Source organism: Epinephelus lanceolatus, chromosome 21 (assembly GCF_041903045.1).
Source record: "Epinephelus lanceolatus isolate andai-2023 chromosome 21, ASM4190304v1, whole genome shotgun sequence".
NCBI classification, from domain to species: Eukaryota; Metazoa; Chordata; class Actinopteri; order Perciformes; family Serranidae; genus Epinephelus; species Epinephelus lanceolatus.
Window position 1 is genome coordinate 26743345 of NC_135754.1, and position 24718 is coordinate 26768062.

At 42.0% G+C, this 24718-nt stretch overlaps 2 protein-coding genes across 4 annotated transcripts in view; one reads left to right on the forward strand and one right to left on the reverse strand.

Annotated features, from left to right (window-relative positions):
- dock1 (dedicator of cytokinesis 1) overlaps positions 1 to 24718 on the forward strand; it is a 273627-nt gene that overhangs the window by 108072 nt on the left and 140837 nt on the right. For all 3 annotated transcript variants that reach the window (XM_033610905.2, XM_033610904.2, XM_078163716.1), the window contains exons 26-27: positions 687 to 814; positions 6130 to 6225. In XM_033610905.2, coding sequence (XP_033466796.2) covers positions 687 to 814; positions 6130 to 6225 — 224 coding nt within the window. The remainder of the gene's footprint in view (positions 1 to 686; positions 815 to 6129; positions 6226 to 24718) is intronic.
- insyn2a (inhibitory synaptic factor 2A) overlaps positions 11317 to 24718 on the reverse strand; it is a 40561-nt gene continuing 27159 nt past the window's right edge. The window contains exon 4 of the mRNA XM_033610906.2: positions 11317 to 14425. Within this exon, the coding sequence (XP_033466797.2) occupies positions 14242 to 14425 (184 nt within the window). The 3' untranslated portion in view covers positions 11317 to 14241. The remainder of the gene's footprint in view (positions 14426 to 24718) is intronic.

The following is a 24718-nucleotide window of genomic DNA, read 5'->3' on the forward strand; positions in this document are numbered from 1 at the left end:
AAATGTTCTCAAGACTGGATAAAAAGTCAGTTTATGACAGCTTCTGAAACACAACTACAATGCACAAAGGAGATGTGATGCCACTGAGGTGACGGCAACCAAATGACATAGACTGTGTCCTCCATCAAAATTACAGATTTATCTGGGTTTACGCATTGTAGGAAACATTTGGGATAAGTGCACAACCAAAAAATATGTTTAACATCGGTTATTTAGTCATGGAAATTGTAATGTGGGAGAGCATATATTGAATCTTTAGGGTCACATCAACAGTGGACAATATTGAAGAGGGATCAATGAGGCCAATTTGGCAGATTTTTCACGCTGATGTTAAGACATGATGATTTGAGGTGTCTGCTCACTACGTTTTTTTTCTTACCTGATATCTCAGTAGAGGTTTTTGATTGGCTGTGTTCTGAAATTGGATACTGTATGGCTTTGTTTGGCTTTCGTTCTGACATTCATGCTGTTCCAAGAGATTTTGCCACATTTAAACTAATTAATAACTGCTATCTGTACGTTGCTTTAGTTTAATCCTCTGAGCTGTGAGGAAGCCATCAACAAGCTGCGTGCGTCTTCGTCGACAGCGTGTTGAGAGCATATGCCGCACTGGCTCACACGATCCATCATCTGCTCCGTGTGTTTAGCGGCGTTCTGAATGTCTGTATTTGTCCATGTCCCTGCAGATTGCCGTGAAATCCTCCTGCCGCTGATGACGGACCAGCTGAAGTTCCACCTGGAGAAGCGTGAGGAGCTAAAGGCTTGCTGCCAGCTGCTCAGTGACATCCTGGAAGTGCTCTACAGGAAGGATGTGGTGAGAAACATGACTCTCCAGCTTTGTGAACTGTTATTTCCCTCTGGGATAAATAGCGGCATAACAAGGGAATCCAGGAGTCCCTTCATAAAGCAGAAGCACGTTTCCACTGTGGTTATTTTACTGAATAGCTACTAATCAGTGTGCTGTTCTTAATTTATTTTATTGCGCTGCGTGCCCTGAAAGGAGCATGTTTTACAGCACTGTTAATTTACTAACCTGTAGAGTTGGCTGTGCTCAGTAATTCATTGCTCAGTGTGGCTAGAGGCCATCTTCAACACAAATGAATGTGCTCCAAGAACATGGTGATGAGCTCCATGGTAAAGCGGAGCCAGAGTACTTATAGCGAAGCAGTCCACATGATGATTAATCACCATCAGAGTCAATAACAGAGCCAGTTATGTAGCTATTTAAAGGTAATGATTGTTTTCCTTCGTTAGTCTATGCATTGTTTTTTCAGTTAATCAATTCCAACGTCTACAGGTCCTTAAAAAGTCTTGAAATTTCTTAAGTTTTTTTGCCTTAAATCATTAAATAGTCGTAAGTTTGAATTTGTGAGGTCTTAATTGCCACAAAATTTTTCTTTTAATTTATTTTCAGTCAGCATGAGTCAAGCTTTTTCTGTCTGAAAGTCACATTTCTGATCTTTTAACCGACCACTTTTTACTTTAGACTTGCATTTACCTGTTGCCAAAAATACACATTAACCTAACTCACTCTCATAACCATAAACTTACCTCTGCACAGGAGCACATATTTACTACTTACCTTTATACTTACCTGCAATGCTTGAAAAAGAAAGAGATGATTTGTCCAAAAATCAGTCTAAAATTTTGTTAAAAATGATCTTAAAGGTCCTTAAAAGCCTTAAATTTAAGTGCTTGATACCTGTAGACAGTGTTGGGGAATACTTAGCAAGGTGTAATTACATTACAAAATAAATGTAGTTGTTATAAGTTAAAGTTACTGAGAGAAAATATGTAATTAAATTACAACTTTATTAAATTAGACTGCTTCCAGTGATGTAGAGGTAGCTAATGAGGTGGGTGTACTACTAAGCAGATGGTTAGGTTACCACAGAGCAGGTGGGTATTGGCTTTATGGCTGATACAGCTGGTGGGTGTACTGTAAACAGCCAGAAAAAGAAGTGGGAATACCCTGTGTACATTTGTGTACCGTCCACTTCACTATTTCTGGACATTTTTTTAGCTAAATTGCCCATTAAGAAAAATCAAAAAAGTAATCAACTGTAATGAGCTACATTACGTCTAACATTTTTAACAGGGTAACTAGTAATCTGTAGCCTATTACATTTTAAGATAACCTTCCCAACACTGCCTGCAGACACCCTGAATTCATTTATTAGTTTATAAAGTGGCAGAAAATAGTTAAATAATTCCAATTAGAAGTTCCCCGGGTCCAAGGTGACCTTTTCAGATTGCTTGTTTTGTCTGACCTACCTACACTTTCCAAAATATTCAGTTTACAATTACATAAAATAAAGAAAAGCATCTGACATTTTCCCGATTAATGACTTAAACAATGAATTTTTCACTGGAGTGTACATCCTGCCCACTCAGGCATCAGTGTCAGACCTCACATGCACACTTGATAACACACGTGCGCCCGAGCACTCAGCGGCTTCACAGCCGTGTTTCATCCTCGACCATGCCCAGACTCCTGATGTCCTCCCTCAGGCCCTCATAGACTCCCCTCGCCATTGATCACCACGGCCCGGCCTCCCACACTCCATTCTGCGAGGGATTATCTCCCACTTGCTCTGCCTTCACACTTCTGTCTCTCTCTGTGTTGCGTCTCCCTGCCTTGCTCCGTCTTTCATACCTTCCCTGCTCTGCACTCTTCCATGCACAAAAAGACAAGGAAACTTGAGTGTCTAAGTTATCAAACAGCTTATACCTTATTAGAAACAAGGATCTAATTTTATATTTCCTTCGTAAATAGCTGGATTCTGACTGTAAGAATCAGGATGTCATGCGCTGGGTTTGTGTGGGAAGTTTAAAAAGGCTTGGATTTTTCTCACAAAAAAAAAAAAAAAAACTCTGGGAATCATGTGGGTTTTCACCAAAGATGTGCATCACACTTGGTACGTTGGAAGGCAATATCTGTAACTCCCTCCTCAGATAGTTTATTCTCCCCAGTGCTCCTCTGCGATTGTCTGAATGTTTGTGTGTGCGTGCGTGCGTGCATGCACACACCCGCGTGCACGAGTTCTTCAACCGCAGAAGGAGCTGTGTAAATTATTAAAAGTTTAGGTTGACGCTGCAGAACTCGGTCTGCTTAGAAGACTCCCCCCACAGACAGGTAGAGACAGTGAGAAACAGCCCTGTGCTCACTCAAACTCACTAATAAAGTCCGTGGAAAATCGTCCCACTTATGACAACGGCACAACTGCCCCATGGGTGTTGTCCTCCTCCAAAAGCTGGGATTCACGATGTATAAATCATCTTGGCTGCATCAGTCATATTTGTCAGGTTTCTTAGCGCCAAATTTCCTCAAAGTATTCTCAGAGTTTCAAGTTTTGAAGAGCGTGTATTATTATTTATTGTATCTATTGATAAAGACTGACGGATTATTTGTTTTGTAGTGTCACAAAAAGCAGTGAAGGAGTCAGATTTTCAGTTATAAGGATGTCTTGACAAATGCAAATTCACAGTAGCTGTAACTACGTACACACATGTATCCATGCATTAATGCATTCACACAACACCACAAACACCTGTCACCAATCAAGTGATGCCTCGCTATGACAGCTGTTCCATGAGTTATGAAAGGGGACATGTCAAAATGGGCTGTCTGTATGTATATTTCTGTGTGGGTGTGGGTGTGTGTCTTCCTACAAAGTTCAGTCATGCTACAGGAAGCTGTTAAGAAGTTATGCGCCTTTTTGTTATAAGCCACTCCCCCTGCCACACCCTCTTTTTTGCCAGTTTGCATGACCAGTTGATCAGCTGTCCTTTGGCTCATGACCAATGTTTCCACGAAATCTTATGCAAGTCTGTGAATCCATTCGGAAGAGTTGGTGCTCTGATTGTTATCAGTCGATATTCGTCCGTACAGTTTGAGGGCCAATTGGAAGGCCGATCAGATGACACAAAACACACGAGACAATACACACCGCTTCAGTACAGTAGCTTCACTGGTCTGACAAACTGTAGCTCACACTGAACATTCATGGTTTACAGCCAACCTGATGTCCAGCTTATCTGCCTGTTCCCAGTCCAGGCAAACTGTCTCCTTCTTTGGCCGCCACAGTTGTGATACACTCCGCTGTTCTGACAGTGTTTACATTTAGCTTTGTTTTGTCTTGTATTTAACCTACACGATCAACATGGCATCTTCATGTCTACCGGCTCTTTCTCTTCTGCGTTTCTTGAGGATTTGAGTCGTTTTGTCTCTGACTGGAAATGCAGAGGTGATTAGGGGAGACCAGGGTCGATTGTTACAAATTTTGGTTTTGATGTCATCACTCAAAAACCTCTTGAACCACTGGATTTTATGTAGGCAACTTGTATCTGTGTTCTACATGTTAACAGCTATCAGTCATTTTTACAAGCAATGTTAAAGTCACAGTATTGATAAAAGCACTCGATATCGAATTATTACATTTGCCTCCACCTGCAGGAGCGTTTGTAATAGTATATGGGAAGCATTTTATAAACCATGACTCCATGACTCGACAGTGTACAGATGCGTGTCCAAAGCTCTTCTTGTGTCATCAGACATGCTACATATGTTAAGGCAGCACAAAATAAAGCTCATGTACGTCAGCACCACTGCTGAAAAAAATCCTTGGGGAAACCATGGGATAGGCAGTCAGTGACTGTCCCAGAGTTAGTTAGATAGCTAAGTGTAGTTAGCAGTCCCTGAGCAGGCAAATCAACTAAAGAACGGTGGTGTCAAATGTTATAATTCAGATAAAGGTCCTGCATAAATACTGCATAAAACTAAAAGCACTTTCTGTTAAAAAACATCATACAAAAGGGGAACTGAATAATAATTATAACAATATAATAATACATTTAATTTATAGAGTGCTTTTCGTCGTACTCTGAGACATCTTACAAAAGTTTAGAATGATCATAAATAGAATACACAAAAATATATAACCCCCAACATTATTCACACATTAAAAGCAGTATTTAACAGGTGATTTTTGATAAGAAATTTGAACTGGGAGAAGTTGGTGCAGTCCTGAATGCGTTTGGGAAGAGAATTTCTGAGGGAGGGAGAAGGCTCTGTCGCCCCAGGTCCGATGCTTGGTCCTGAGTGGTGGAGTCAGGAGGTTGGCATCAGAAGAGGGGAGGCTGCGGGAAGGAGAGTGGTGGTGGAGCAGGTCAGTGTGGTAGGAGGGGGCCTGGTTATTGAGGGCTTTATGAGTGAGGAGAATTGGATCTGTTGTGGGACAGGAAGCCAGTGGAGGTTCTGGAAGACGGGGGTGATGTGATCACGGACGCAGGAATGGATGAGCAGACGAGCAGCGGAGTTCTAAATGTATTGGAGTTTATTCAGGACTTTGGATGACGTACCAGAGGATGCTGTTGCAGTAGTCAATCCTGGATGTGATGAAGGCGTGGTTGAGGGTTTCGGGAGCAGAGAGGGAGAGTGATGGGCGGAGGCGAGCTGTGTTTTTTAGGTGGGAAAAGACAGTTCTTGTAATTTGATTGACATGTTGTTGGAAGGATAGGTTGCTGTTGAAAATACCTCCGAGGCTGCGGATGTGTGGGGAGGAATGCAGAGTGGAGTTATGAATGGTGAAGCAGAGAGCAGTGGTTTTGGTGAGGGATCTTTAGGACTTTGTGGTTAGTGGTCACATGATGGGTTGTGTTTCAGACCTGATTTTAGTTGTGAAAATTTGCTGTTAGCAGTTAATGGCAGAGCACCTTGATTATTTTTGGTCCATTGTCCTATGGCTGTGGCTCAGGAGGTGGAGCATGGTGTCCACTAATTGGAGGACTGGTGGTTTGATCCCCGGCTCCTCCTGTCTGTATGTCGAAGTATCCTTGGGCAGGACACTGAACCCCAAATTGCTCCTGATGGCTGTTCCATCGGTGTGCGTGTGAACGTCCAAACTGAGTAGCAGGTGGCACCTTGTATGGTAGTGGAGTGTGTGTGACTTGGTGAATGTGACTGTAATGTAAAATGTTTGAGCGGTAGGAAGACTAGAACGGTGCTATGCAATTTATCATTCCATTCACAATATTTGTCATTCAGAATCTATCCTAAAACACACGGAGACATCAGTTTTGAAATTAGAAGACATATTTAAAGTCAGTGTGTATTGTGTATTTTTGCAGGGTCCCACCCAGTGGCACGTGCAGATCGTCATGGAGAAGCTCCTGAGGACAGTTAACAGGACAGTCATCTCCATGGGCCGCGACTCTCCTCACATAGTAAGTGTGTCTGCTTCTCTGCAACTGTTAGCTGTACACCCACGGCAAGCCTTCTTTTTTTCCTTCTGTTTATCACACACATACGTACTCGTACACTTGTGCGCACACACATTCGCACGCACACTCCAATTTCGAGGCCTCTGTACCACAACCAGCTTAACTCCCACAGGCCCACTGCAACTCCAATTCCATTCCAAAGCTATCATTAAAGGTAAAGTCTACCTTGGCAGAATGCTTTCACACAACCTCAATCTAAGAGTGCCTTTGATCTGCTCATATCTTTCTCCAGCCAGTTGTTTGTGTGCTGATCTGTATGTGTGTGTTTTGCTGTTTCACAAGTTTTTTTTTTTTTTTCACGTGTCTTTGCCTGTTTGTTTGTCTGATCCCTCATTTATTAGAACATTGCTGATGCTCTGTGCTGTAATCTAATCACACAAACCCGCGTAGCCCCTCACTGCCGTTAGCATCCTTCCCCCAGTCGCTCTCTCAGCTAGAGCTCGGTAGCAATTAACGCACTTATCAGTCATAGTATAAATATTGTGCTGTCTGCTTTATTTCCGTGGCAAAGCCTTCATCCATTTTCATGAGTCCAAAGAGTCCAATGAATGTCAACTTCGGTATTCGTTGAGTCATGAATATTAACTTTGGTATTCGTTGAGTCATTCTGTTGCATCCTGTTGACGCTTGTGTTTGTTAGAGGTGCACGTAGCCTGTGATGTGACTTTGAAAGTGAGACTTGGGTAATAAACATATATAATTTTTATGCAAGGCTTTATGACGGAGGAGATTCCTCTGAGGGCACTTAAAGGTACTTTTATAGCTCACTTAAATACAGCAGAGTGATGAGAGAGACATTTTCTCCGGACTTCAACTATGTATAGCAAAATGGAGAGTCGTATGACACTGACTCATTATATTGATGCTGGTACAGGTTAGCGTAGCATCCTTTCTCCTGCTGTCTCGGGTTATTTATCGCATGTTTGTGTGCACAGCACCGTCTCCATCTGGGGAGCAGCAGGAACCGGCGTCACCTGTTTAAATGGAAGCTTATCTGCTTTTATTACCAGTCACTGAGCCACACCAGCAGAGAGAGATTTAAAAAAACCCAACAGCAGCCAGAGTTATCACTCACTAATCATCCAGCGTGTGTTTGTGAGCGTGTGTGTTATGTCACCGCGGTATATCCGCAGCACTCATCCTTTGTCCTCTGTGTCCTGTCTTACTCTTGTCTTCATTCTTCTCAACGCAGGGACTCTCTATCCATTCCTTTATTCCACCTCTTCCTCTGTTTAAAGGTATTTCAGCAATGCACCAAGCTAATTGTGTAAATGGGGAGCCCTCTGTTGTGTAACAGATCGCCAGCGTGCCTCGCACTGCATAATGTAAAGCTAATGAAGCTGTGAGTTGAGCCGAAGCCTCCCTGCTGCCCCCTCTCTCCCAGCCAGCTGCCTGGGGGGGTCTAGGACTCCCACTAACTCTCCCTCTTTGGCTCTCCAGTCTATTCATTGTTATACCAGGGCATTGACGCTCTGCACCGTCCCACCTGGCTCACAGTCAGAGAGTTTGAAAAGTCGGATTTGGAATAGAGATTGTACGCTGGTAGATATTTTGTCAGAACTCGGACCAGCTGCCTTTGCCTTTTTTTGTTTTCCGTCTGTTATTTTTCACTGCAGCGAGGGTCTTTTGATGATGAATTTCAGCTATGGAACTTACCCACCACTTTGTTTAAAAGGCTATCAACGCTCATGAAGGCAACACAAGTAGGCCTACCTCTCTGCTGTATTATACTAAGTGCATCCATTTCAGTGCGCCCCCTGTGGTGCAGGTGAAATGGCGTTCCCTGCTTCCAGCGGTGGCTGCTGAATGGTGCAAAAACAGACCAGCCTCCTTTCTGGTTAATGAAACTGCTCTACCACTGATCTCCTGTGGCCCTTATTGTAACTATCTACTTTGTATACATGTGCTGCAGCTGCCCTCCACCTTACTTCGCTCCCTCATATACAGCTTGCTTTTATTGTCTCTACTGACCCTTACCTTTTGTCGGCTGCTAGCTGGCCACTACACTTGACATTTCTAAGCACCTGCATAATATCAGTGAGCAGGGTGTCCTTCTAGCCAGTGGGAGTTTGAGGTCACATCAAAGCCCCGTCTTTTTGAAAGCACTGTGTCTTTTTTTACACACACACTATAGATGATGTAGTACTTGAGGACAGAAGCTGCATTTGAAGCAGCTCCCCAAATCACTACATAATGATCAATAAGGTTGGTGTGAATTTTTAACAGCTATGAGACCCAGTTAGTGCTGCTGGAAGCGTTGTAGCTTTCTAATCAGAGGACTGTTGTTGCCGCCGCTGGGCACTGCTGCCTACTCTGCAGGCAGATTGCGCGCCGCTGCTCACACAACACTGCAGCCAACCACCGACCTTGTTCTTCTGAGTGGCAGCCTCTTACATTTAGATTTATGCATTAACGTTCTACTTTGTCTCCCGCCTCTCTCCCCCTCTCTCTTCCCTTTCCTCTCTGCTCTCTCCTGGAGGTGTTGGACACAGAATGTTGATGAGAATGATCACAGTGACGGCTTGGGGGCGTCAGTTTTTGTTGTGTGTTGTCACCACAGTGCTACGCCTGTTAGCGTCGCCACACATTTGCATCGTCGGACATCCCAGCAGGCTGCATCTTTATATTCATGTCCACCCTCATGCAGGTTGAGATGAGTCCTTGTGAATACATTTACATTAGGGTTGTAGCAGAAACATTTTCGGCTGTCCCTGCTAAAATTAGTTCTACCTGTATGCCCTTGAATTTCATTTTCATTTGGTTTTAAGCTTCTAGATGAGCCCTGCAGATACACATGGGGAGGAAGCTGCAGCAGGAAAAATCAATGTGTTACACGCTTGTCTTTTGCTTTTTTGAAATTGCAACCAAACCAATGAAAGAAACCTTGTTTTTCTCAGTCTGTCATGTTAGCCACACTGACCTTTGTATATTAAATGTCAGAATGAATATTATAAAATAATAAATTCCTGCCAGACCTGAGGATATATTGGAAACACTGCTAGACAGATGGCTTTACCTTAATGTTGTCTTAATGACCTGTTAAACTTTTTGTAGCTGTAGTTTCGAGGACAAAGTGACAACAGGTTGTGGTGATGGTCGGCTGCAGTGCCTCATGGTTATCCTGCCGATTTTCCTGCAGTGTGCAGGAGGAATGGAGTACAAAGCTGCAGGGGAAGGACTTGTGCTATTGATTGACAGTATGTAGCTGACCGGCTATAGGGGCTGGGGCTCTTTCTTTGCTGCATGCTCTCACTGACCGAATATGTTGAAACGAAGCCATCTGGATGACGTCTATTCAGATCAGAATCCTCCCCTGTCTCCTTGGCTCTTTGTATCACTCACTGTCTTCATCCCTGTCTTTTTATCTGTTTCTGTCTAAATATTTCTCTCTGCATCTCTCTCTGTCTTCTCTCCGACTCTCTCTCTCTCTCTCCTGCCGGCCAGACTGCTGCAGAGCTCTTACAGAAAAGAAGCATAGTGAGATATGGCACTGCATCATAATGCCTCAAACGTGCACTTATCACTCACTCGCTGCACCTCTTCCCTCCTCTCCTGCGCTGGAACTTTGACTGAGCATCCTCTTGGGTTTATTGACCCTGCGACAACTCATGTCAGACGTGTGCTCACTGGCAACGCCGAGTGAAAACCACAGAGACTCACGTGGTGATGCTCGTCACCTTCAAACCGCAGCCCTCTGCGGTTAAAGGGTGTAAGAATGCAAGATGTGAAGCTACACTGGGTGTCTTGTTTGTGCCGCTGGTACTGTGCTGTAAGCATCCACCTGAGGGAGGCCCTGTGGAGATGGCCCTGCCACGGGTGAGAGGACAGGGGGCAGCGTTGCCCTAGAGCAACATTGGTTCCTGCAGTTTTATGCATTCATGTGAGGGTGACTCTGCGTCCATGGGGCATTTACTCAGAGTTTTGTCCTCAGTTTACCTCATGATTTCACCTCATTGCTGGTCTGCGCCAACATCAGGCAGCTGGCGTTAAAGTAAGGTTAGTAAGGGCAAGAACTGTGCTGTGATTGTAAGCTTTAGATCAGAAGCAGGTTCTAAGGCAGGTTGACTGCGTGCACCAGAAACCCTTTGCTGCTTATCCCTCTGTTGTATTCTGCTCTCGTTTTGTGCCACCCCACTACATCAAAGAGATGCAGGCCTGATTTAAGGTGGGTTTTTAACCGTATCTCCTGGATTTCATCACATAAGATTGTAGAGTTGATTGTTTTGCATACAGAATTCTCAAACTAAGCCTAAGTGGAATCTTAAATTGCAGAGGTGTTTCAGCCAAAAGTACAAAATAATGCAGGTCCTCACTTCCTGACAGTTGTGTTCATCCAAGCATTGTGTTTTCCCAAGCTTTGAGATATTTGTCTCTGAGTTTTTTGCTCATTGAAATAGAGGTGAATGACATTTCACTTGTGGTACACACAGCATTGAAAAAAAAAACATTAATGAATTTTAAAAAGCATCATATTTTTCCCGAAACACTGACACTTGATAATTCCTCACAATCCTTGGCGAATGTAATTTAAACTGCAGTTAAAGGAGCAATGTAGTGGCATCTAGCGGGGAGATTTGCAGATTGCAACCAGTGTTCATTGTTCAGTAGGTTTTTACTGGGAGTGAGCCAGTTTGACATTAAAAATTAATGTTTTTCTTAAGCTGTTTGGCTCGTGGTGGAGGGGCTGCTAACCACGGTGGCTGACACAAAAAAGGCGAATGGCCCTTTCTGTGACCAGTGTTTGGTTTGTCCATTCTGGACTCTGTGGACAAGGACGAGCTCCCTATGTAGATATAAATGTCTTGTTCTTATTTTCGGGTGATTATACACTAAAGAAAACATACTTGTTATATTATATTCCATACCATACATACTGACCGGACCTTTAGCTGCTAGATCATCAGAAGCAAGTGATAATTTTTTTTTTTTTTTTTTTTTGTTACTCTTGTGAACTGACCCTTTAACTGCCCTGATTGAATTAACAACCTACTATGCTACGTAAATGATACTCAGTCTTCTCCAGACTTTGAGAGCTCTGTAGATGTCTGTTTTTATTTTTCATATTTTGCATATTAAATATCTTTATTTTTTCTTTCTTTTTAAAAAAACAGTATAAAATACACAGTATTGCACATATTAAATCAATTGCACTTCTTTAAGGTACAGATAAACATCTAGTTCTCTCTTGATGCTACAGCATAACTACTGAAAGAAACCTACTCGGCATGTACAAGAGTGGAGGTGTGAATCACATGTAGCCAACAGAAAGCAGCATGTTGGAGCTTGTGAGGGTAAAACCAGTGACCTCTCGCAGATTGCAAGGTGTTGTAGTGACAGTAGATAAAGACTCTTCTTTGATGCCCTTGAAACCACTTTGGCGCATTTCCTGTCTTTTGGGGCAGTGTTTTTGGCTTTCAGAGTGACTTCAGTTTTATGCTCCTGCAGGCATATTGTTTTCTTTTAGTTATTGGCTGCTTTCCCACTCATTTAAATGGTATTAGCCCTATTTGATGCTATACAACATATATTTATATATAGTAAATGCAAATATTATTTTGGCTGTACATAGTCTTTGAACCCTGTATAGAGTTACTACATGAGCTTTTACTTTACAGTCGACTAGATGGGAAGCAATGAGCAGGAGCTAGTAATAAAAAAAAAAAATTGGAGAAAAACTAAACGAAAAAAAAAAGCAATTTTCATCATTCTCTTCAAAAATTGTTTCTTTAAAAGCTAGAAAATATCCTGCAAAATCCGAGGGTTGTAAAAAGCATGCAAGGCTACACGCCTGCCACCCTGCACTGTAGAAGCCCTGGGTGTGATCAGAAGTGGCACATTCAGTCTCTCTGGCTTGGTTTCAGTAGCTAACGGAGTAGCTGATGCAGGATACTGCAGCAATACAATCACAGCTATCTTCTGTTACCCCTCACATGTGCTAAGAACCAACATTATTTAATATACTTGGTTTCATGACTGGGAAAAAAAAGGATCTTTAAAGGAATACTTCATCCCCCCAAATGGCCGTTTGTATATCAGCTCCTCATCCTGTGTTAAGTTGAATTCGTGAAGAAAATTCTGTTTTTCTCATATGTCTCTGGTGAACGAAGAATCAGAAAAACGAGAAAATTCTCGATGAACTGAAGTCAGTGGGGTCCACATTCAACAGCAGCAAAAGCATATGAAAACATCTGTTTTCAAACTCTCACATAACTCGTGCAGTACAATCCAAGTCTCATTTTTTCCAGTCGCATGCCAAGTACTTCCCAAACACATAAATTTTCACTGAAGCCGTAGTATTTAAAACTGAGCTGAAAGTGAAAGTTATCTATGCTCTCTTCAGAAACTGTGATTTTACCCCCCTGGTCTACAGCTGCCAGTCAGTTAGCTGTCAGTTTGTGTGACTTTGGTGTTTTAAAGGGTTAGTTCAGATTCACCAGTCACACAATAATACAAACAATCTTCTCTTCAAATTAATGTTTTCGCCAATAAGGTCTAGATTTGAAGGGAGCATCGAATAATTTCACCTTTAGTTCAGTTCCGCGTCAGAAAGGGCTGTCTGTTTGGGAAGCACTGAGCATATGACTGGATAAATGAGACTTGGATTATACTGCAATGACTAATGTGAGAGTTTGTAAATGGATGTTTTTATATAGTTTTGCTATTGTTAAAAGAGACCCCGTTATTTCTTTTCATCAAGAATTTTCTCTGGTTTTGGATTCTTCATTCATTGAGGAGGAATGAAAGAAAAGCAAAATTTTCTTTCCTGAATTCAACGTAACATGGGGTGAATAATTGATACACGAATGATCATGTTGGTGGTTAAGTATTCCTTTACACTTAATTTTCTATGTGTTGATCCACAACTCTCTCTAGTTTGACACTGATGAAGTTTTTTAGTATGGACTTATTTTGGGGTATTGGGTTTCGATCACCATTTTCACTGTGAGGTTAGTCAGAACTAAGTTTGATGTATGAAAAGGAATTAAGAATCATTGATTGCCCCTCCTTTGCATTGTAGTTTTTGAAATGCACAGCCCCCCTTCACTGCAGCTCAAATAACTATATCCCACTAAACCTTAAAGTGAATGTATATAGATATATATATATTTATATAGAAAAAAGTACATTGATGTCTAACTTTGCAAATGTTATTAAGAAAATAAGTGTTATTTATTCATTCTTTACTTCAAAGTCAGTTGATTCAAGGAGACATTTTAGAGATGGATAGAAAGTTGATCATATAACTCCATTAAACATCTCTGACTTCTTTGTCCTGTAGGTCTCTTCTTTAGATATTATGAAAGTCTTCAATCTGTCATGGTTAGTAGGTGATCTACATGTGTGAGTTAATACTCAAAATAGTTCTTTTTAATTACTCTGGAGAAAAATGTATCCTGAACAGTGTTAATTGTGCTTTGCAGTACGGTGATATGCTGTTGATGTAGACCTCAGCGCATCATGGTTGAGTTGCCAACCTCTCCTGGAGGCTGGGAAGAAAAGTCCCAACTGGTGAATAGAAATGCGACTGTCACTGAACCATTATCACAGAACAGGACCCCGTAGACGTCAGCTAGAAAAATATATGCAAATAGACAGAGGGAAATCAAATTTCGTCTTCTCACCTTGCTGATCTCCAAATATGTCGCCCTGGTGTAATTTCACACCCTGTTTGAAGAAATTAGTTCAAAATAACTCTGAATCCATTTTTGGTAAGCATGACATTACAGAATTTTCCGTGGAATCCACACTTGTGTCCCGTTACACATCCTGTCATCTCTGAGAAAGGCTCAGTATCCAGTGGTGGAGCTCTCCATCAGTACTGGTCACCAGGTCTACAAAAAGCCAAGGGAGATGTGATAAAACTGAAGACGATGGATAACCCAAACAAATATGGACGACCAGACGGACGCATAAATCCTGTGCATCCGTAGTGCGGGTGAGGAGACAGTCTTGTGTGTTTCAGAGGAACCAAAGTTTCCAGCGAGCGTGCTTCTTGGAGTCAGCTTTGGACTTGCGTTTAGGGGTGGAGGTGAAGGCCTCCTGGGGGTAAGGCAGGGAGGGGAAGTGGCCTTCCTCCGTAGGGCAAAGCCTCTTCATCAGCGGCTGCAGCTTGTCCTCCTGCTGCTTGAAGTCCAGCTCCACACTGCGGCAAAGAAACAGAGACACACACAATCAGCTCAAACACTATCTGTGTGCAGGTATTAACACCAGGTACTATTACAGTGCGAGGTAAGCATAATCTATCATATATTTTATTGCATTTTTTCAGTAGAAAGCCTCTCTGTGTTCTCATTCTGTTTTTACTGCTTGCTTTATAAATTTGCTGCTGTTAATGCAGCCCAGTCTTCACATGAGCTAGGATAATCCCTGCCATTTCCAGGAAGACTCTTATTGTGAAACATTTGCAGCATTGATCAGAGTGAATCATCAGAGGGTAATAACTGCATTTCCCTTATTTTCACAGCAATGAAAATTTTATGTTGAACAGCCTTAATTTCTTTGAACAGGCTGCAAACCTGGTCGTTATTCACAAAAACTGGCTCTAATTCCATAGATTTTACCGTGCATATTCTTCCTTCATCGCCACTGAAACCACTCAGGTTTCTTTCCCCTTCACGCTTCTTTTAATCTTGACATGTTTTGACTGCCACACGCTCCCTCTAACCATATTAAGCGTCTACGTTTTGGCCTGTCCTCATTGACCCCTGCACAGGCATCTGTCACAGCATTGCTCAGCCTGGTACAGCGACCTACATTTCTTGCTCACTCAATCCTCATTTCCCAGTAAAACCTCCCAATTTAGATTGTCTTTGATTGCATCTGGCTGCCCACTTTGACTGCAGCTGCTGCCACTGTTGTAGTTTTTGTTATTAGCATTCTTACCATGATTCATAAAGCCAGAGGGAAGCCCATTAGTATTTTTCCCACTGAGAAGTGCTGGGTCACTGGAGGGGGTGTTGAACCGAAGATCATTTGCTTTGCTAAAACTGAGATCAGAGCCTGGGTATTGATGCGAGCCTTTTAGGACTTTAGGTGATATCATGTTGCTTTGATCCACTGCACAATATTACAACATCAGCAATAGGTAATTGAGATGCAGAACAAATTAATTTGTGGGATTTTTGTGCACAAACAGAGTCTTTTCCTTCTTAGTATACTCCACCTTTCCCCAGGGTGCTAGGGGATTTATCTGGACCAGCCATCATTGTAATCCCACGCCTGTGCACATCTGACTACTAGGTTCTGTTAAGTGAAACTCAGATTACAGCCTCAGCTGTGGTAAGTGTAGAGGGGCTTTAATCTGCTAAAGCCTCCTCCAGCCACCAGCCTGAGTCGGGCTGGTGGGGACTCTGACTTACATAATGGCAGCAGGATTCACTTCATGAATACTGCAGTTTGCCTGGCTAGAGGCTTCCATTTACCATTGTGAGAGATTATGCAATGTCAAGGTGAGCTCGGTTGGCTGCCTGCTCTGATTGAAAAACAAGGCATCTGTAATAATTGCCTGTTGCTACATGAGACATCTTTTTTTGAAAGACTTTAGAAGAGGGACTATTTTCAAAATCCACATTGAATAGAATCTCAACACAAAGTGCTTCGGTTTTTATGATATACGTTGATGTCTGACATTGATTACAACAGATCAGATATAAATATGGGTGTCTGACAGTGACTCAAGTGAATGTTGGGTGCTGAACCAGACACTCAGCACTTTGCATTTGTTCGACTCAGGCCTTTACATGGGGCCAAGAACACTGCAGCTATTAGCAATAAATCACAGGCTGTTAATTACACTGGTATAAACCCACTTCTCTTTGTGTGAATTCTGTTAGAGTCTGTGTGTGCATGCGCAAACAGCTCCATGTGTGTACCATTAAGTTAGGCAGGGTTCACTTCCAACCTGTTTTGTGCACCTTAAAGCGGCATTATTCAAGAAACGGTATTTTTGTGATCTGGCGTAAAAACAAATTGCGCCTGCAGGTTGCAAACTGTTCCTATGGTCCTGATGTAAGCTGTAGTGATGCGTCTCACAGCCAACCAAAAATAACAACAATCTGACTGTGTAAATCCCTGCCAGTGTTATTTTTGAAAGATTGCGATGTAGGCTGAAACCTTGCTGGTGTCGTTTCATGCATTTTTCGTCAAGGTGAAAGAGTTAATACAACATCAGAAACCAAGGAACCCTTTCAACCGGTGAAGTAAATTTACAGGATTTTGCACAAACATGACTCTACGTTTTATTTAAGGTGACACTGGAGATGAACACTGGCATAACAAAAAGAACAACAAAAAAGATTGACAGAAAATTTTAGTTTTGCTGAAGTACTTCTCGTGTTTCCAGCCCATATACATACTTTGCTAATCGTTTGAATGTGACTTTCGGCGTCCCAGAAAACAACAAAACTCAGTGAGACAGGCATGACACTAATAAAGTTACAGCCTACGTTGCAATCTTTCATAAACAACACTGACAGAGATGTACACTCGTGAATTGTTGTTATTTTCTATTGGCTGTGACAGATCACTACAGCCCACATCAGGACGGTATGAACAGTTTGCAACTCTGCATTAGTTTGTTTGTTTGTTAGTTTACTCTCGTCCGGCCTTTTGCTCACTGACACTCTCTTTTGCTCTTATTTGCTTCCTATGTCAACATCCTCTTTGATCTCACACATACAGATGAAGCACTTCTCCCGGGAGATCCTACCTGCTCACCAAAGTTACATCCTAAAGAATAGGTGTTAAGACACAGTGAGAATGACGTGCCATTCTCCCTGTTACAAGTCAGTGTGTCAAATGATTTTGAAGCTGTTAATACTAGGTTACGCCTGGTACGCCTCCTGTTAGAGGTGTTCAGGGCATGTCCTTCTGGTAGGAGGCCCTGGGGCAGACCCAGAACACACTGGAGTGATTACATATCTCATCTGGCCTGGGAACTGGAAAGCGTTGCTAGGAAGAGGGACGTTTGGGGTGCTTTGCTTGGCCTGCTGCCCCCATGAACTAGCCTTGGATAAGTGGATGAAAATGGATGGATGGATAGAAAATCAGGGTAAAATTTTCCTATTGTTGCATTAAGCTTAGTTCCTTGTTTGGTTTGGTTCAGGGTCCGATGAGAATGCTGTCATTGAAACAACCAAACAAACAACATCTTCTTCTCTTCTCAGCAATGAATGCGTTAGTTGACAATCCATGTGACTCCATTAGTTTACAAATCTTGTTTCAGTTGTGAACCAAGATTTGTAAATATGTGTGAACCTGGAATGGACTTTAACCAAAATGCAACTGTGAATCCTTTGCAGTTCTGTTTGGTTTGCAGTTCTTGGACCGAATGTTTAGCCCTGTTCACGAAAAGTCTGTGTTTTGTTTGGCTGTGAATCACTTTTGACGCTTGGGAAAAGACATTTGTCTTGAGGTGTCTTGACCAATTCATGCCATGATAATGATTCACTACTGCAGCTCTCTTCACTCAAACTTTTCAAAATCTTTCTGGCATACAACTGGTTCAGAATTCAGCAGCCAGGCTCTTAGCAGGTGCCAAGGATAGAGACTGTATTACTCATACTTTGTTTTGTTTTGTTTTAACCCTGCACTGGTCTCCAGCTCTGCCAATAAGCTTCTATCATTTCCGAAAACCTACCTTATTGTGCGGGGTGATTGAGCTGTAGCAGACAGAATTGGCCTTGTAACAGTCTTCTGCCTTCTGCTGTAAGAATGCTTTTACTTTATCTTGTATAATTTTTCCTGATTGTTTTATTCAGTCCATTAGGATTTTATCTTTTCAGTGTCTTATGATTTCTTATATTCACGCTCTCTTACTGTTGATTTTATTTGTCTGACTATCTATAAAAACACTTTGATAACAGTTCTAGATTTTTTTTTTCCTTTGGTCAGGCTCAAGGGAACCAAACTAACACGTGAACGCAGCTCACTGCGTCACAATGTATAATACTGTATGATCATGTCTTCTGAAGTCGAACTCAAGCTCAGATATGAAGCGTAAGTCATGGGCTATGAAATTAACAGGCTTTTGCAGCGCAAATAACTGTAGTAAAACAGCATCAAAGGATTCTGTGATCAATGACTGTGTGTTTGTCAGAGTCTAATGAGTGTGTGGTGGTGTCATAGTCTAGGTGAAGCAGTATGCTGAGTATTTCATTATTGCACCTTTTTCTTCTCTTTTAAAACCTTCAATTAAGCGTGTGTAAAGGCACAGAGAGACGGAACTCTCTGCCTTTTCTTTTGGGTATCTTTGGGGAAGTGCAGTAGCTTAATGCTGCGTCAATCTTGTTGGATATGTTTCTCAAAAACCCATACACAGATAGACAGATCCGCTCTAACACTGACAGGATTTTCCCTGCTCTTCGATGTAAGCCTCTAATATTGCTAAGGCTGTTGTTGCTGTGCATCCATGGCTGGAGGTTATTGCCCTGCATGGACACATAGCCATTTAAGCTGATTAAAAAAACAAGTATTGTTTTTATTGGTACAATCAGCAGATGTGCTTTCAGTTTATGCTCTGAGGGTATTCTGCGCATGATCAGTGCAGTTTGTGTGTGTGTGTGTGTGTGTGTGTGTGTGTGTGTCTGTACACCCAACAATATATGTTTATTTAAGATTATTGAATTTTTTCTTTCTTACTTAAAACTTACACATCTGCCGTGCAGTAGATATTAGTATTCACCTGTTTCCCACTCAACCTTACTCTTTTTAATCTTAGCGATGCTTGAAATACATCAAATATTATATATCATGGTCGTCAAATAAAGAAAGAAAAAAATTGAATGGAAGAATAACTCAAAAAAGGCTGTATACAGCTCTGTCTCGGTCTCATTTTTGTGAACACAATATGATGGGGACACATCAAGAAAATGTATTAAAATTTGGCACAAACGTCCACTTGGACTCAAAAATGAACTAATTAAGTTTGGTGGTCGAAGTTCAAGGTCACTGTGACCTCACAAAACCAGTTTTGGCCATAACTCAAGAATTCATACCCTAAGTATGACAAAATTTCACACAAATATGTAATTGGATAAAGTGATAAAATTTTATATCCAAAAGGTCAAGGGTCATCTACACTGCAACATCACAATCTTCTGCAAAACACTTTTATGGCCATTATTCAACGCAGTAACTCAGGAACAGAAGGGAAGATACTGAAATGGTGACACTAATCTTGGAACTGTGCTGCTCATATAAATCTTCTCTGCTTCTGGTTTGAAGATGTGTGAAGCATCCAGGCTTTAGAATTTGTTAGTTATTGGCAGCAGCATCCATATCTCAAGCATTGTCTACTGTCATGGCTACATATAAGCCTGGACAGACATGGATGTATACTGTAACTTGAGTGGTCGGTGGAGGCATATGACGATGAGATAGTAATTCTTGTTTCACATATCAAATAGTTGTTTAGGCTTAAAGAAACATCACTGTTGCAGTTGACGTTTCGCTAAACCCCGCCCCTTTGTGATGGTCCGACAAGCTGTCACAGTAAGCATAGAGCCCACACTGTAAATAACTGCACTCCCTGAGGAATATTATCATAATTTTGGAAAAATGAAAGAGTGATTCCAGAGAGAAGCAGACAGAGGGGTCTACAGTCTGTGTTTGAAGGATATATCCAGGATGTCAAACTGACTCAGCAGCAACAACAGGTTAAAAAGACAAAGATAGTTAGAAGCTAAAGCCAAACTATAGGCTACAGATCACAGTGTAAAAGTGAACCACCACATCACTGCTGATCACCACACAAGACAATAAATATAAAGGGAAACTTTGCTGATATTGAACCAGCTGTGTGGCATCACAGTGTGTGCAGATGAACGCTGTTTGGCTTCCCCTCTGTACCACTGCCAGCACCCAAACCTCCACCGTGGGACAGGCAGGGATCTCTGGGGGAGTCAAACAACTTTCATGTAATGAGACACAGCTGGTTGAATATGAGCAAAGTTCTTGTACAGCAGGGTCGGTCTTTGTTTCACTGTTATAATCATTACAAAGCAAAAGCAGCATGTGTATACATTCAGTAGGCTATATCTTCAGTAGCTAACTAGCTAACCCTACACTTTTCAGAGTTTGATTTTGGTTTTGGAACAGGGAAGAAACATATCTTTTTCCAACCTCTCCAGGTAACGAGTATCATTAATACACGACGTACCCCAGGCACATTTAGCTCCAAATCCACAAAACCAGCCTGAAAATGAAGGAAATCTGAAACGAATGGAGCACAGCTGTGTTGTTGTTGGACCCTGGTCTGAACCGGCCTGATGCTACATTATGATTGGCCAGTCTGCATCTGAGGGTAGGCCTTAGTGAAAGGTCAATTTAGACCCAATCTCCGGTACGTCTGTAGCAGTGATGAATTTGAACCTCACCTGTAGAGCCAGATCTTGAGTAAATGGCAGTGACCAGGGATTAACCTGAGAGAGCAGTCTTGAATTGATGGTTCAAAAAACATTGTGAACATTGCAAATTTGAATATGTGCTCCTTTGACCTTTGATGCATGTCAATCCCTCCGTCTCTGCCATGCTCCTTGTCAGATCCCATGCTACACTGGCCCAGTCAAACACAAATGTCATGACATGATTCTCAAAAGATAAAATCTGATCTGAGCTTATACGTAGAAACCCTGTTAGTGCTTCTCAGTTTCTAGTCTATATTTAACATGTTTACATGCCTCCTCTGACACATGTTTAAGCATCTACACTGTTTATCCCACTTGATACCATGTATGTGCTGTCAGACTATGAATCATAATTCAGCTACAATCATTTGAGTGCCCTGCTTCACATGCTACCTGTATTAGTGCTTTATCACAGTATTTTTCAGGCTTATTAAAGCTCTATAGCTGGATTGTAGTCAGACTAAATCCTTAAACACCCACTCTCAAAGATCCTCCCTGTACATATTTAAACAACCTGTACATTTCTGATGCTCAGAGCACAACTGTGGTCCTGCTAGCTGTTTATTTAATCTTAGCTGGCATTATTTTTGTGCAGCACTTTGATTAAATTTGCTACTCTTATCAAAAGCACAGCTTTCAATCTGCCAGGAGGATCATACAAAGATGAGGTAAAGTGGCCTGTGGCTTGGGAATAGCATGGCAAAAAAAACAAAAAACTTAAATGTCATGGAAAAGGAAAAAAAAAATCTGCAAAACTTCATTTGAAAAAAAAGCAGAGTGAAAAGATAATCATCTCATCTTTGAAACATACTCCAAAGGCCTTTTAATGAAAAATGTATTAGTCTCTACCCGGCCCAGTTATCAGCATCTCCTTATGAAACTGTCACCGTCCCTGCTGCGTCGCTCCACATTCTGATTTTTTGCTGAAAGCGGATTTTGTTGGCATTTTCCCGTCCCCTAGCTGCTGCTCCCCTGAGTGGGTTGTTGGATCGGAACAAATTGAAGACGGCACTTTGGACCTTGTCAGTCTTTAACCTCTCTTCCCCACTTGTTCTGACTCCTGCTTTGTCTCTGTCTCGCTCACTCCCACTCATTTCCTGTCATGTCCCCGCTCTCCAGAAAGTGTTTATACAAAAAAAAAAAACCTCACTCGTCGACTTAACACACCTCTCACCTGCCCTTTCCCCCACTTAAAACATCCGTGAGTCTTTATCTCACATCGTCACCTTCATCCTCTCTCTGTCTCCCTGTTCCACATTCCCACCTTGCCTTCCTTTCTGTCGCCTTATCTTCCCCGGGTGTGAATGTGCTCCCCCTGACTGTCCTCGCTGTCCCTTCACACTGTCTGTCCTGCCGAGGATCACTTTTGTAGCTATGGTAACCAGCTTGCCACCATGTTGGAAAACATCATTATGCTTGCACAAAAAGAGATATCTTCCCCCAGCAGAGTCGTGCGGCAGGACAGCCTCGCCGCTCAGTAATTTCCATATGTTATAATGTAATCAGCTCTTCAGCCTTTAGCAACGCTTAATTGATTTTCATAGCCTGGCACAATAGATTGGAGATTTTTTTTTCCTCCTTTTAAATACCCATTCCTTCGTCGTCTTCTTTCCTATTCTATTATTTGCACTGCACAGTGTTATTCAAAGAATGTTTTACCATCAGATAGTGAGTTTAATGATCAGCTGTTGCCGGATTAATCGCAGGACATGCAAACTAATGACAAAATTGGACTGATGGGAAATAACTCTAGTCCATTGTGAGCAATGATACCCAGTGGTGGGGACCTCCCTGATCGCCTTCCTTAATCACAACCACTTAAATCTATCTCCCTGTTTGATCAGCACATTAGCCCATATAAATGCAATGTGAGGAAAATGAGATTACAGGGTTTCTGCGTCAAGACACATCCCGACTTAATGCCTGTGGTTTTGAAATAAGTGGAATGCATTTCAAATCCCCGGCTTTTTCGCACCATCCTGTCTGTCTCATTTTCCTCCCATCCAGTCTCTCTCAGTGTTTGTCTCTCATGCTTACTCTCTGACTTTTCTTTCATTTTTTTCCCCCCCATTCTTCTCTACCTTTCTCAGTAGCAGATATTACATCACCTGGCAAGATGGAATGAATTGCAATAATCTTTTCATCCCGTTCTCTCCTATTCTGTTTCAATGTCACGAGCATTGTATTAAGAATCGGATCCCCAAGTTCATTTGAACACACACTGTTAGCCGTTTGGAAGAGATAACGTGTTCAGGAGAAACATTGAGACAGAGAGAAAGTTATTGAGAGAGGATAAAAGAAAGACCGACTGAGTTCAAGATGGTTCAGAATGAGCAAAGTGGGACGGGACAAGGACAAGAGACTACAGCGCTTTGTGTATTGTGTTTAAAGTCCGTGCCCATAGGCCACAGCACTGTATTGATTTGGTGCTGTTGTTATGCTAAAGACAGGCTCTGAGATGATGCCATACACTCTTGGGCAAATTGATTATACTGAAGAGTGCATGGCTGGCTCCTCAGTGGGCTGCGTTAAAATGATTTATGGACCCATATGTCCAGTCCGGTCTTGAGACCAACTACATCATAAACATGAGCATTAGGGTTTTGACCATGGCACAAAGGCAAGAACATGCTACCAAAAAGAGCAAAAAATCCTAATAAATATCATAGACCGCTATTCTTCCCACATACAGTGTGCGTTCCTTCACAGCTCTGCTTCCTATCCTGTGTTCCTCCACCTCCAGAGAGGTTGTTTTCATGGAGATCTAAGTAATTAGATTGCCATTTAATCCTCCTGCCTGTGTGAATACAACTGCTATATTTGATTCTGTGTCCAATCAACACAATTTACCATGCCAAGCGAGTCTCTTAAAGGAGAACTTGGGTCAATTTTACAGATTTCAAACATCTCACTTCGAAATTTCTGCCCTTTATCAAGTTGAAACCTTGCCAGGCGCCGGCGAGCTTTGTCAAAAACGAGCCTTCTGTTTTGTATCGAGTTTCTGTTTTTCCGTACTTCCTGCACTGATGAAGCGTTTCAATTGATTGTGGCAGATCTGGGGAGCTGAATGTGGAGATTTGATGTTAATATAGCACCTGTGCGAAGACAGTTGTCATTTAGTGCGTTTACACGGACATAATTAACCCGTTTATGAGGCTTATCCAGGGTGTGATCATATTTGGGATATGGTGTTTACGTGGGTTATTCATATTCCCAGTATACATGAAAGATACCAGCAACCTGGTAACTGATCACTGCAATCTATTTGTGCAAGCACCCGTGATGTTTACATAAACAAACCGGCAGTAGGAGATTACTGACAAATGACAATTTAACTCCTAATTTCTTCTCTGCTCCGATTGCCAACAGCTGTCTGCTCAGGGCACCGACCACCATCTCTCTCTCAACCGCACACTCATGTTCAAACACATGAACAGGATACTCCAAAAACCTGATCATAAACCTGTTACTCATGTCCATGTAAACAAACTCATTGTACAATCAAGTATGACCACATCAAGATAAATCGGACCTGTCTTCGTGCATGACACCTTTATATAACACTCTTACAGTTTCTCTCCGGGGATTTTAAAGTGAAGGTAAGAGAAATCAAGATAAGACTTATAGTTGGACCTCTGACTGATACGTATGTATAATTGGCTCATATTCAAATGGGCACATTTTATCATAGCTTTTATCGCAGCACCCTGCATTTAGCATATTTTAAACCCTCATTGGGAATTCAGGTCATGGTGATATATAAATGAAACACCTTCCCCAACACACCAGTGATGAGTATAGGTACACTCTGAGCTGCCAAGATATCTTGACAAAAAGCCGTAGAATGTAATTACTGATATTTTTTTGATTTCAGACGCGTTATCACACTGCAGTCTGTGCTCACAGATTCAGAGGGATGGTTAGCAAGCGTCTCTAAAGTCTGCAGAGGCTGGCACAGCAGGGCAAGCACAGTTGGTCTTTACTCAGGCAGGCAGGCAGAGCGGAGATGGAGGATAGGTAGACCAGAGGGA